Source organism: Netta rufina, assembly GCF_964035555.1.
Source record: "Netta rufina genome assembly, chromosome: 1".
NCBI lineage: Eukaryota > Metazoa > Chordata > Aves > Anseriformes > Anatidae > Netta > Netta rufina.
Window position 1 is genome coordinate 63,454,893 of NC_140123.1, and position 12,898 is coordinate 63,467,790.

General features: G+C 42.6%; 1 protein-coding gene across 1 annotated transcript in view; it reads right to left on the reverse strand.

Moving 5' to 3' along the window:
• Window positions 1-552: 552 nt before the first annotated feature.
• Window positions 553-12,898, reverse strand: part of RASA3 (RAS p21 protein activator 3) — a 103,902-nt gene continuing 91,556 nt past the window's right edge. The window contains exons 19-24 of the mRNA XM_084298756.1: window positions 9,282-9,388; window positions 8,237-8,319; window positions 5,329-5,540; window positions 4,485-4,588; window positions 3,000-3,183; window positions 553-2,418 (exon numbers count right to left, since the gene is read on the reverse strand). Coding sequence (XP_084154882.1) covers window positions 2,343-2,418; window positions 3,000-3,183; window positions 4,485-4,588; window positions 5,329-5,540; window positions 8,237-8,319; window positions 9,282-9,388 — 766 coding nt within the window. The 3' untranslated portion in view covers window positions 553-2,342. The remainder of the gene's footprint in view (window positions 2,419-2,999; window positions 3,184-4,484; window positions 4,589-5,328; window positions 5,541-8,236; window positions 8,320-9,281; window positions 9,389-12,898) is intronic.

Below are 12,898 nucleotides of genomic sequence, written 5' to 3' on the forward strand. Positions count from 1 at the left end.
AGTTTACTACCAGATTTACTCAAAACCTTGATTTTATAGAATGGCTGAAAACTCCTCGGCAGAAGCACACCCTTGCGTATTGTGGTCGAGTTCACCTTCATAAAGAGGCCAGTGTCGAGCTGTCCACCGTCAGCTTGGTTTTCTTTTTCAGCTGCGGTCTACCAGCTAAACCACCACGGTCGCTCAGCTGGTGTGGGTCTGCAGCAGGTTTCCTCCAGACGCTTCTCAGAAACGCTCGTGTCTGTTCGGGTGACAGTCACAGAGCACCTCAGAGCCAAAGCTTCACTCACGTGAGTCCCCAGGGAGGACTGGTAAACCCTGGAGACCTCCAGCAGACACTAAAGAACACTTCTGCAAACACCATGGCATGCTCCATGCACCAGCAACTAGGTAATAACACAAGGAACCAGCTGAAAAGGCCAATGTGAAGCTGGGCAAAAACTGCTCCATCCACAGCCCAACTCCAACCAGCTGACGGTGTGCCAGCCAACAGCACCCCTGGGTGACCATTAGGAACCTAAGGAGACTCCGGATGCACACGCAGCCTTCAGAAATAAAACATTTCTTTTAATTGGCAAGTAGAACACACGTAACAGGTCATTAGTATTTTATAAACAATATTAAGTTACAAATACAGGTTAAAAATTGCAGTTCATGGCAGCTAAAAGCTCGGAGTCCAAAATGCACCTCTGCGACGCGGTATTTCCCTTTCCCCAGTCTGCTGGGCGAAGACGAATAAAAGATTGTTTATTGTCTGCTAGGAGGTGGTCTACTGCATACTCAAACAAAAAGAAAACCTCATTCCTAAGAGCATCACTAAGAAACGGAGGCATTCAAGGCCATTCGGCCATCTCAAGTCACATCAGGTGCAAGGACAGGGTGGAGAGTTACTCTGTAAGACCTCCAGCAAAGATCCAGCTACCTTCACGTTGAGCTGACAGCTGGATGCTTTCTGTCCCAATTCAGCGTCAAACCAGCACTAGCTCCAGGCCACAGAAGCTTCAAGTCCATCATGCAGGCTTCCGTGACATCAAAGCCAGACGTCTTGTAAATCAGACCCTTATACAGAGGAAGGTTACTGAGTACAACTAAACAGCTTACATAAATATATGTCTCGTATTTAGCAGATCTTTATTCCCCTCCCTAACGACTTGTGTTGGTATTAGTGAGATACGCAGCCCATCCCGTTTTTAATACACTCAGAACATTAACGAGTTACCATTACATGTGTTAATACACTAAGTAGCCTTTAGCAGGTCTCTCTCCCTCTCAAAAAAAAATTAAAAAAAAGTGTTTAAAACCAGTTTGGGAAAGCTAGAAATCTATTTTCCAGAAAAGCGAGTAGTACTAGGGTAACGTGGACTCCAGTGCTTAAACATCCTTTCACATAAAAGCCATCTTGACAGCTTTTGTGCCTGGGACTCAGTGTGTCTCAGCTGCCAGGCCTGTCTTCCATTCAGCCTTCGTGCTGTGGCAGTAAAAAGGTCATCAAAATCAGCTCACTTCACCTTTCGGCTGGCAGACTTTCAAACATTGCCATTGTTGGGCTGTATAAAAAGAGACGAGTGGCTCTGACATGAGTTCATTTCTTTCTTGCTCACATTTCTGAGAGTCAGTTTTACTACACCACTGGGATTTCATCTTCAGAAGCAAAGTCTGCTGACTGTGGCTGGAGAAATGACTTTGTATCTCAAAAATATCAAGAGTACCATTCAGATCTGAATTTCTATTAAAAACTGTGCACATTTAGCAAAAAAATTATGCTGCTGTAAAAACAAAAGGTCTGCTCCTTGGCCTGCTCATAATACAAGCTACAATGAAAGAGATTACACCAGAGGTTTTTTTTTCCTCTGCTTCTGTTCTAAATGCAGGCATGAAAAGCCAAGTGTTACTAAGCTGTTCCTAAGAGAGCACGCAGGGGTGTGGCATAATATACATGAATCGGGAACAAAAACAGTAACAAACAACAATTCTAGAAAATGCTGCATGTCAGCAGCACGCTCGGTTTCTGAAACGTAAGGAGTTGCATGGGAGTTGTCAAGATGAAGTCCACACACCTTGATCATTGAACTGATCACTAGATTCCAAGAAACCAAAGCGAATTTAAAAATACACGTGACAACAGCTGCCTAGAAGGCAGAGTTTCATCATCTGTCAATAACCAGATGAATAAAGTGCATAGCAACCATTACAACAGTTCCTTGAAAAGACAGTATGTTCAGCAAGTCTCCGAGTTTGTAAGCTTGACACTTATCCATACGTTTTGCTACATGTGTGGCTTCCCTTTTGCTTTGCTGTTCAGCTTCGCCCTTCAGCACTGTCTGTGGTGTGTCCTTTGCACTTCATATGGAATGCGCTGAGATCTCCGACTGCTGCCTGATGTAAGTCTGGAAGCTCTTGTCACCAATGGGATGTTCTCTAGAATTAACAGCAACAACAGCAAATTATATAGAGAATTTTCTGCCCAGAAACCAGAACGTCAGAACAGAAAGAAACAGAAAAAACCTTTTCCTTAAGTTTGATTATCAAAGTTGTAATTACAAACTGCACCTTCCTTGTAGTGGAAGAACTGACTGGTTGCTGAATTGTTCCCTGCTTTTATTTATTTTTGGTCAGAGACGCAAAGAGCGCTCCTTTATTTATGTGGACATAAACTAAGGCCATGGGGCTGTACCATTCTCCCCACCTTTATACCAACTCTCAAAAATAAACCTGTAAATACATGTCCCTTCTGGCATTTACTGCATGTTTCACAAGCACGGGCTCAAAATTAAAAATAATCACACTTACTTTTATGAATTACTTTTATGAGTTGAAAAATAAGCATTTAAAAAATCCTTATGCTTTAAACACTTAAAATATTGCGATAGACGAAGTCAAAACCTTACTTTCTATGTATTTTCAGGATCTTTTTTGAACATGAATATGAAGGCCAGAACACAAGCAAGGGAAATACCATTTCCCCAGAGCGTTAACCTGTTGTGACAGCCCATACTTACTGGCTTCCATACTTTGTCTTCTTAAATTTATCCCTCTTATACTGAGCGTGCTCCTGCTCTAAAGTTCCGACACCTTCAATAATCAGCTTTAGTGTTTTGTATGTCTCTTTAGGGTCATCGATGATGAATGTAGAATATTCTTCCTCTTCAGGCCCATCATACACAGACTTGCTGCCGCAGGCCTCTGGGGAAAAAATAAAAGTGCAGGAATAGGTATTAGCTTGCAGTTTGAAGTAGTCACGGAAGAATGTTTTACAACTTTGCCCCCAAAAGATTCACACAACAAGCACGAGGACAATATGGCATGATTACTGTGCCTGCTACGGAAATACTCAAAGAAGGGCAAGTCCTGATATTACCACCTTACCCTACCAGGGAGCCTTCCTGGTAAGACATCAGGACACTGCTTACACGGACAACTGCAACACGTTCATTCTGTCATCTGCTTTGGCGTTGTAGGTGAGCACGTTAGAAAGAGAGAATTTCACTCTTTGGCCTGAGCTGTCTGGCTGTGCTGCTCTTCCAGTCCCAGCTGTCGAGTTACCTGCCCCTTGCCTGTGCCAGCCCCGCGTCCTTTCCCCTGACACTGAAACTGGACGCTGGCTCTGGCAGGGAGGATTCGTTCCAGGGGCAGGCCGGGCACTGGTTCAGCCAGCTCGGAAGTGGTGGAGGATCTGCAGTTTGCAACTGCGTGGTGGCCAGGGCTGGATTAAAGCGCTTTCCAATCCGTGTTTGACACCACCGGCATATCTCGTTTTATAAAACAGAGTGCTATTTAAAGATCAGTGCCACAGCGAAGGCTTCCCTGCCACTCCCTGTGCTAAATCGGGATTTCTCGTCTGGCACCGTGTACACCGGATACTTTCCTTGGCATGCCCACCAGTATTAACTTCCTCTGCTGTCTCTTCTTTCTTTTATCCTTTATATCACTTTGTCCCCCTAGCTCTTAACCGTTCCCAGCCCAAACTTCACTCCTCATCACTCCAGACACCCAAGGGTCATCTTTTGTTGATAATTCTGCAAGAGCCTGTCGAGGGAAGCTGTTTGGATCCAGCCTTTTCTGGGGATCTGAATCAGGGAATGTGCACGTGGCTCCTGGTAACATAAAACCATGTTCCACTGACACCTCAACTTTGCGGGTGCTTCTTTTCGGGCTCAGTAAACTCCTGGTTTAGTCCACGCTCCGGTTTGTCAATCCAGAGTATCCAAACTATGCTCTCCGACCGCTCTATTTTAGGATGCTGCGGTTTAAGACCGTATTTCAGACAACTGTTTATTATGCAAAGAACTTTGTACAGACTATGAGACTGCGCGCTGCGCCAAAAATAATCCGTACAACCGCCTCAAGGCAGCAGAAAGGGAAACATTAACTAAGGGCTAATCGGGATTTGATCTGCAAGGTTGGTCTAGCTGAAACATACAATTTCTCAGAGGTGTTTTTGCCTTGCTAGGCATATCAGAGGTGCAAAGATCTTTCCCCCTTACCTTGCATTTTCTCCAATTTTGGCATATACAAGTTGAACAGAGAGTAGATGCGCTCAGTTTCTCTATCTCCATCTATATCCAGTTGTATATTTGCAGGCAGGCCTCTGTAAGGGTCAGGAAGAGAGGTAGAAGGCAGATGTTAAACAGTGTATTATGGCACAAAAAAAACACTTAATGAGGATGAAAATCCATAACTTCCATGTTTAAAAGCAAGTACTCATGGAAGCCAACAAAATGTACGGAATGGAGCACAAAACTTCCTACTGTTCCCAAGAGAGGCAGGTTCAAACTTCTTTATGCCTGGATTTATCCAGCGTGCTCTCACTCTGACTTGAAAGAGAAGAATGTGCCAATAGGCAGACATTCTGGTGAATTAATCTACTATAACCAGATGGAGGAGCCAGAGCACTGAATTCCCAGCCATCCAGGTCTTCTATTCTGAGGCTAACTCCCACTACAGGCTTGTTGCTTCTCTCAGTTTAGACACAAATAGCTTCCCGGGAAGCAGACTCTTCATTTAACAGAGACCCTGCTCGGAAAAGATCAGTTCAGAATTAAATCCAGACGCAATCTTTGTTTCAGAAATTGACAAACAAAACGCTGAAGGGACGTCTGGCGTATTTGCTAATGGCAAATGATCAGAATGAAAATATTTTAGGCCACAATCAACTCCTATCGATGTTTTGAACTCTACAGATTTCAACATTTTGGTTTGCAGATACCGACAGCGTCAGAAGTGACAACACAGAGGGCCTCTGAGAACAAGACACTGCCTGCACGTCTGGTGCACTGACACACACAGCCCTGGCAGTACCCAGACCAATGGCACGGTACCGATCCTTACCCTGTGCAGGGCGTGCAGCCAGGAGTGTTATCCGCAGTGGCTTTACAGCAAAGCCAGTGGCCGTTAAGGTAGGCGGAGGGATGGTAGACCGTCAGGCGCTTCTTGTTGCACTGGCTGACTTTGGTGAGGATGTCGATCCAGTCCTTGGCCTCCACGCAGTTATTTGCTTGGATGTACAGGACTCTTCTTTCAGGCTGGATCACCTGGAACATCTGCAAACACAAGTAAACCACAGAATGAACCACCTGATTGAGTTGGCGAACCTAGGACCGGGCTCAGGCCAACGATTTACTGAAGTGAAAACAAAATGCAGAATGCCCCAATAAATACACTTCAACACAACATCAAGAAAGCGAGTGTGCCCTTAGAACAAGAAGACCTTTCACCTGGTACAAGGAACAAGATACTGTTCCTCGAGGTGATGATTTGCAAGCAGCTAATATCAACTTGCTGCTTGGGCCTCCGCAAGCCTCAGGGACACAATTTTAGTAATGCCGCGGCTCCAAGTTGTGGATGGCTGGCAGAAGGAAGCAGTGCAGGGCTGAAGGGAAATGCTCGTCAGAAGGAGGCAGGAAAGACTCAAAATGAGAGTCTGGATCCGACCTTTGGGACAGCTTTGCTTTAACTGTTATATCTGTGGCCTTTTTAACACTTCAGCATGATTCTTTCCTTTTAGGAACTTCCACTCTTCCACACCCAGCCATAGCTGCTGTTAGCAAATCACAGCAATGCATTTTCTCTGTTTCTCTTTAATTGCCTGGGGGTGGTTCAAATTCCTACACGTTAATTCTGCCTTATGGCTCGGGCACTCAAAATCTAAAATAAAGCTTCCCCTGCCTGTCCAAAACAGCTTCTGCTCCAAGATGGCACAATTGCCTTTATTTTCTCCCCTTGAAGAGGCAAGTTTCTGCTGTCCAGCCTTATTGCTTGATGATGAACACTTGCCATTTCCTTTACCTTCTGCAAACACATAATATTTATGGCTTTTCCTCTGTCAGATATTCTTAAATTACCCTTTTCCCATTCTACTTTCCCATTTGATTATTCAAGCCATTCGTCAGAGCACTGCCCACATAATTTGGAATATTATTTTCCAAACAGCTGGCTCTTCTCTTCCACTTCAGGAAGAAAAACAAAAGGGCATAAAGCATCAATTTTGGGGGTGGGGGTGGTCCTGTGTAGAGCCAGGAGTTGGATTCTACGATCCTCGTGGGTCTCTTCCGACTCAGGATATTCTAAGAAAACTGAAATTCACCTTTGTGTATGACAAAGATCTGGAATATTGGCCTGAATTCTGCACTGGAAGGTCTGGAGAATGTTGCAGGCTGGCACCAGGCACCGTCTCTCCTTCCCTTGGTACACTTTCAGGTGCACATCTTTCAAAACTGCTTGCAAATATACTTGCTAATTTGCAAACGAACAGCTGTCTTGTAATTACAACATCACTTACAGCAGGAAGCAGAAGCTCCAACAGTCATTTCCCTGGGTTTAGTATCCCCACAGACACCAGACAGTAATTAGAAAGGCACAAAGGCCTCTGCGTAACAGCAGTGGATGAGCTGTGAGTATCAGTCCAGCACTGCCAAAATGCACACCAAAGAGGCCTTTTAGTAAGACTTTTCAGGACATGGTTGGCAATCAGAGTTTGGGGAATGGGGAAGGAAGGAAGGGAAGAGGAAGACAGCAGTGTGCAGCTCGTGCCTCTGTTAACACACAGCGACAGGGAAGAGAATTTCGATGTCCTGAAGGGGTAAATGGAGCCTGCTGCATTACAACAAAGGGATAAACTGAAAGGGTAGGGCTTTGTGTAAGGGGATACCAAGCTAAGTGAACTAGCATATGGCAACAACTAAGCCAAGAATTTCAAGTGGTTGCAAGACCTTTACACTGTCAAAACCACCAGTTGCTTCTCGTACAACACACCAGACCTGAGAAATACTTCGAGGCACTCTCTGGGCCACAGTGTGCTTAAGGAAGATGAAGGCCGCTTGAAAGGCGATGCGCAGCCTTCCTGCCAGACACGCAGCTTTATCAGAGCAATAAAAATAGATTTGGTACAATTCAGAGCACAGATACACAGAGAATATTTATAGAAAACGTGTATCTTTAATCACACTTAGCACCCATGACGGAATATCCATCGCCAATACATCTGCTGTGGTGTCTTGAGAATTCAGTCCTTGCTGCAGCATTCTATTTATGTATGGCAAGATAAATGGGAACATAAATGTCACCAGGAGAAGGTGACAATGGTATTTTCTACTGCTTATGGAAAGACTCGGAACCTTACTTTCCGGAATGGATGTAGTCACCTTCATTTCCTAGTCAATAGTGACTTGAAGCATCCAAAAAACCCCACAGTTTCTGTTCATGCTCACAGTACAATCTTCTACTGTTAACAAAAAAGGGATATTTTCCCTGTAATAAACCTTTTAAATTAAAAGAGAGATTCTGAATGCATTTCAGCCTGGCAGGCTCTGTGTAAATTAAAGAATTCCTTCACTGAAGAGATAATTGGAATTATAGCTCAGCTCCTCTCCTCAAGTGTATGCCTGTGATCACTCACAAGTACAAGCAGCCAGTTCCTTCCCAAGGGAGAGGTCTGACAGAAAGGGCAGGGACTCGATTACCTTACCTGTGCCCAGCACTGTGGAGCCCAGACAGCTGACCAGCAGCAGTCAGGACTGAGTGTGCTGCGGATCACGAAACCCAAGGACTGCTGACTGGACTGTGAAGAATCTGAATGGGCTGTACTTTTGGAAACTCCTGCTACTATATAGAGAAGCAGCAGCTGTGGTTGTACGTCTTTCAATAGAAACCCAATCCACGTTACAAAAGGGAAAAAGGCGATTAGGCTGGTGGATCCAGACCAGCCTAACGAGTAAGTTAATGAAGATGACCTACTTACATTTTTCATTTTAAAGGATTCTTCCTCCAGTCTTTCCACTGCCAGAATGTTTTCAATTGGAATGCTACACAGAGGGTGATCACCTGCAGAACGAATACATAGACGCTGAGCAACTTATTCACGATTCAACTTCACCCTCTGCCCTTATTCTTAATGCTGATTCAGTTCCTTTGAAGATCATTTTGACTGCATAGAAAAAAAAAAATATCTTTCCCTCAGCAGGGATTTACCAGCATGGTCCTGAAGCATTACCTTAATTTCATTTCTGCTTTCAGCAGCACTACGTTATGCTAGCAAATCTCTGAGAAATAGACTGCTGCAGCAGGGCACAGAATATTTACTGAGGAGGTGAAATAAATCATTCTTATGAATAGCTGAAATATTTTGATGGTGGTGACGTAAGATTCCAAAATTGAGTGTGAGATGATGACCGACATGATCTGAACATCTTTCCTCATCTTTTTCACTCTAAATTTATTTATTTGATAGAAGGGAGTGATATTTGGTGTGTACTACTGAACCAACAGAACCAATTTGTGAAAAGCAGAATTCTTGGTATTAGGCAGCATTAAGCGAACAAATATTTGCAGGTTCAAAGCTGCAAATCCCTGACCACTGCAGTCAGTTGTGCTAATGCTGCAGAATTTATAAGAACTAGCAGAAATGCATCTGACAATATTCAATACAAATCCAAATCCCAGGGTAAAGTATTTGAGCTCCTGAGTTTTGTGTCCTAAGACAATCTCCTAAATAACTGTGAAACCTACAGATAATGCTAATAACTAATACTGAACAAATACTATCAAATAGTCTGCTAATTTAGATCATCTTGGGCTATCCAGGAGCCTTCTCTAGCAGTCTGTACAGATATACTAAAAAAGGGCAAGAACATACAGGCTGACAGACTTCTCTGCCCTGCGCCTTCTACAGTTACAGATCTAGATATCAGTGTTCGGTTCTTACATTATTATCTTCATATTTAATCTTCACTTTGATGTGTGTGTTTTTTTTTTAAAAAAAAAAAAGCCTGGCAAACCTTTGTTACCTTTGCTTTTCTGATAGGTGAACTCGTGATTTGTCAGGCGAAACCATCTCTTCTTGAAGTTTTTCATACCAAATCGTTTCCTTCCTTGTGCTCTCTTGATCATGAACCTAGTAAACAGGACCATGGTTGTTAAAATAGACCAGATATTACACTTACATGCATATATATATATATGCATACATGTTTTATATGTATTTATGCATATAGATTTAGACATAAATACATATAGGTAGATATACACAGACATGATGGCACTCACAAAGCTGTAGGAGGGGACTCATGGTGTTTTCTCATTATTGAGGCCTTGTCACTTGACAAGGAAAGGAAAGTCACGTTTGGATAGGTTTAGTGCAGCTGTTAGTTGAGCCTGTCCTTTTTCCAGATCTAGATACGGGGGGCAAGACAAGTAGCTTGATTTGTAGTGGATGCAGGGACTCTCGTTAATTAGCTGAACTGCAGCATGTGCTCTTTCTTCCTCTGTTCCAAATCCAGCTAAAGGATTTCCCACTACAGCAGAAAAAGGTTCAGCTAAGCCTGACACAACTCTACAAGCTTTCTTTTTTTTTTTAAGCTCAAAATGTTTGGAGTATGTTTAATCATTAAAGGTGAGTGTAAGGCTTCTGGAGCACAGGGACTGTGTCCGGCCATGCTTTAGTCACTCTCATGCTTCAGAAAAAATCAGGATGCTCCACAATGCCATTTGCGATTGCACATTGATGCTGCCGTTAGGAATGGGTTTTCAATAAGCAATTCAAAGCAAGTTGATGATTGAAAGCTAGGACAACCCCCTTTTCTTTGGCAGACGAGAGGCATTCGTTTAGTGAGTTGTCAGTTTTAATTAATTTCAAACTTGAATTAGCTTACGAGGAACTGTGAGGCATCCGCCGCCTTCCTAACCACTAAATCAATCCGAAAGTTTTCAAGGTGACTTTGGAGAGCCTGGTGACTTCAGACTGCTCAGCCTCACTTTTGGTGTAAAATGTGTATCCGAATGCAGTAGGGGAGTTGATAACAGCTACTCTACACGTTAACTACTGTGTGAAATACAGAACTGTACAATGGAGGCAGTAAAAACTACTTGCTAGAGAGTAGTTTTTATCAGGTAGGAAAGCACTACGCAGCACAAAGAGCACACAGATTGAACAGCGAGTGATTTGGTTGAAGATTTTCAACAGCAGAGCTAAAATGCTTCGAACAGCCAATCCTATTTCTTGCTTTGGGTATCTTCAGTCAGAAACAATTGCATTGCATCCAACTGAACAGCAGGGCTGTTTAAAGCTTGAACAGAAAACCAAGTTTCTTCAGACTTTAACTATTTTGTGACCAGCTGGGCTGGTGCCTGCTGCCCATTCTAAGCTGTGTGGGCAAAAGCAAGCACTGTATAGAGCAAAAAATACATATATTTTTTGTTAGTCAGCTATAGTTACACACTCATCCCATTTTTAAAATGGTCAGTTGCTGTCTCCGTCCTTGCTCTCGGATTCCATGAGAAAGATTTAATACAACCATATTATTCAGATCATCACCAGGCCCCACTGGAGGGGTGGCAGCCTTTGTATTCCAAGGTTAAAGCAAATTTCAAGGGAAGAGCAGATAACCTTGGGCTGGACAACATGCTCTGCATGTTGGTTTCTCTTTTTTTTTTCATGCCAACACTTATAAGGTGACTTAGAACTGAAGATTCCTACTAAGCCTTCCTAGCTGAGACACACAAACTCCATACTGCAGAGCTAAGGGCAGTATTATTTCATTTCTGGTTAAATTTTTCAGAGCTGACATAGCTGAGGGAAGAATGTGCTTTGATTTCCCACAGATAGGTGTCAAGTGTTCAAAACCACTGAAGTTTCAAGGTCAATTTAAAAAAATAAAATAAAATTGTTTCTAATATTAGCAGAGTGTGTGAGAAGTCGGAGCAAATAGTCAGAAGCGTGAAGGAAAAGAAGTTGAAGATGAGCCCCATTCCAGGGCTGGATGGCCAAAGAAACTTTCTCTTCTTGTGGTTGTGGTGGACCTGAATTTGGATCTGCCTTAGCTTTGCTTGGAAGCATCAGCATGCAGCTTTCACCCACAAGAAAGGCAGGACTAGTTCTTGTAGTTCTCCTTTTGGAAAGAAACAAGCAGACAGCTACCAAGCAGTGATGGCACGAGCAATGCCAGCAAAGCCAGGTGCCAGTGACTAAAATCTTTGGTACTACGCATCCATTCAGAAGTACATACGCTATAGCTTTCCATCTAGAGACTCTTAATAGAAGGATAGATTAAAAAAAAAAAAGAAAGAAAAGAAAAGGAAATAAAATAAAAACGTTGCACAGACAAGCAGACACCCCACTAACCAGCCAATGAATCTGGAGAGTAGCCAAACAAAAGGCTGTGAAAATTCCCACCCACTCTCCATGACACAGCATGGCAATAAAGCAAGACATCAGGAAAGACTGAAGTAGCTGAAGCCTACTCTGCAGCCTGGAGAACGAGTTACATGAATGCTACTTGATGTGTAACTTCTTAAACCACTCGCAGTGAGTTCTTCGGGATATGCACACTGATTATTAAGCAAATTTCAGTGCTTCTTGGAGCCTCTCCCTACAGATAGAAGTCCGTAATTCTCTACTTTCAGCAGGTTTTTGATTAAGGAGGAAAAAAAAAAAAAGGACTCGGTCAACATGGAAGAAATAAATAACAAAATGTTTTCTGCTGGTTTTACACAGGCATTTCAGGATTGTTAAACAGACTGCTTCCTTCCCAAAGGTAAGTCAGACAAATCTACTGCTGTGAAGGAAGGACATGCTGTCAGCCAGGAGCTACAGCAAAGCACCAACTGCCCCTACCAGCTTACCTGCATGAACTATTACCATCAACTTTCTTTACTGTTAGTTTAAGAGTCCTTACAACAGCAGCCACAGGCCGAGCAAGAAAAAGACAGAAAAAAATCAGACAGGAGCAAAAGAAAGACAGAGGCAGAAAAAAAAATAATAATGTTTTAGAGTTAGAGGGAAAATGTTACAAACGATACAATTCTTTTCAGAAACAAAAGAATGATAAATGTACAGAATTAAAACAGACAAACTTGCTTCTAGAGACAGACCCTCATCAAAGAACTGAGTAGCTGAGGCTAACTGGAAGTGGCAGTCAGGTTTTTACTGAAAATCTAATTTTTATGTGATGGAGATACCAAGAAAGCTTACTTTCAGCAAGAGTTCAGCTTACTAAGCTCTGACTGGAAGAATTTGGATTTTTACTTTCCTCCTCCCAGCCCAAAGAACAGTGCACTTAGATGATCTTAACTCATTTTTTAACACAAAAAAAAATGTCAACATTTAGTCTCGAAAACTAGCATGGCATATAGAACATGGTTCCATAAAACAGAAAGGTACTGAAATCAGAAACTGTTCCAAATGTACCATAAATTTTCAGCAAAATGGCCCTGGTAATGATTAGCATATTAGCAAGATATTCAGAATCTGCATTCACAGTGAAATTTTACAGCTTTTGTTCACTGTGGTTTAAAAAAAGAAAAAATAAAACTTGATCTTAACACTGTGCTGATTTAAATTTATTTTGCATTAACTGTGCTAATTGAGGTCTACAGGCTTCTTTTTCCTCCATATATTTCAAAACAC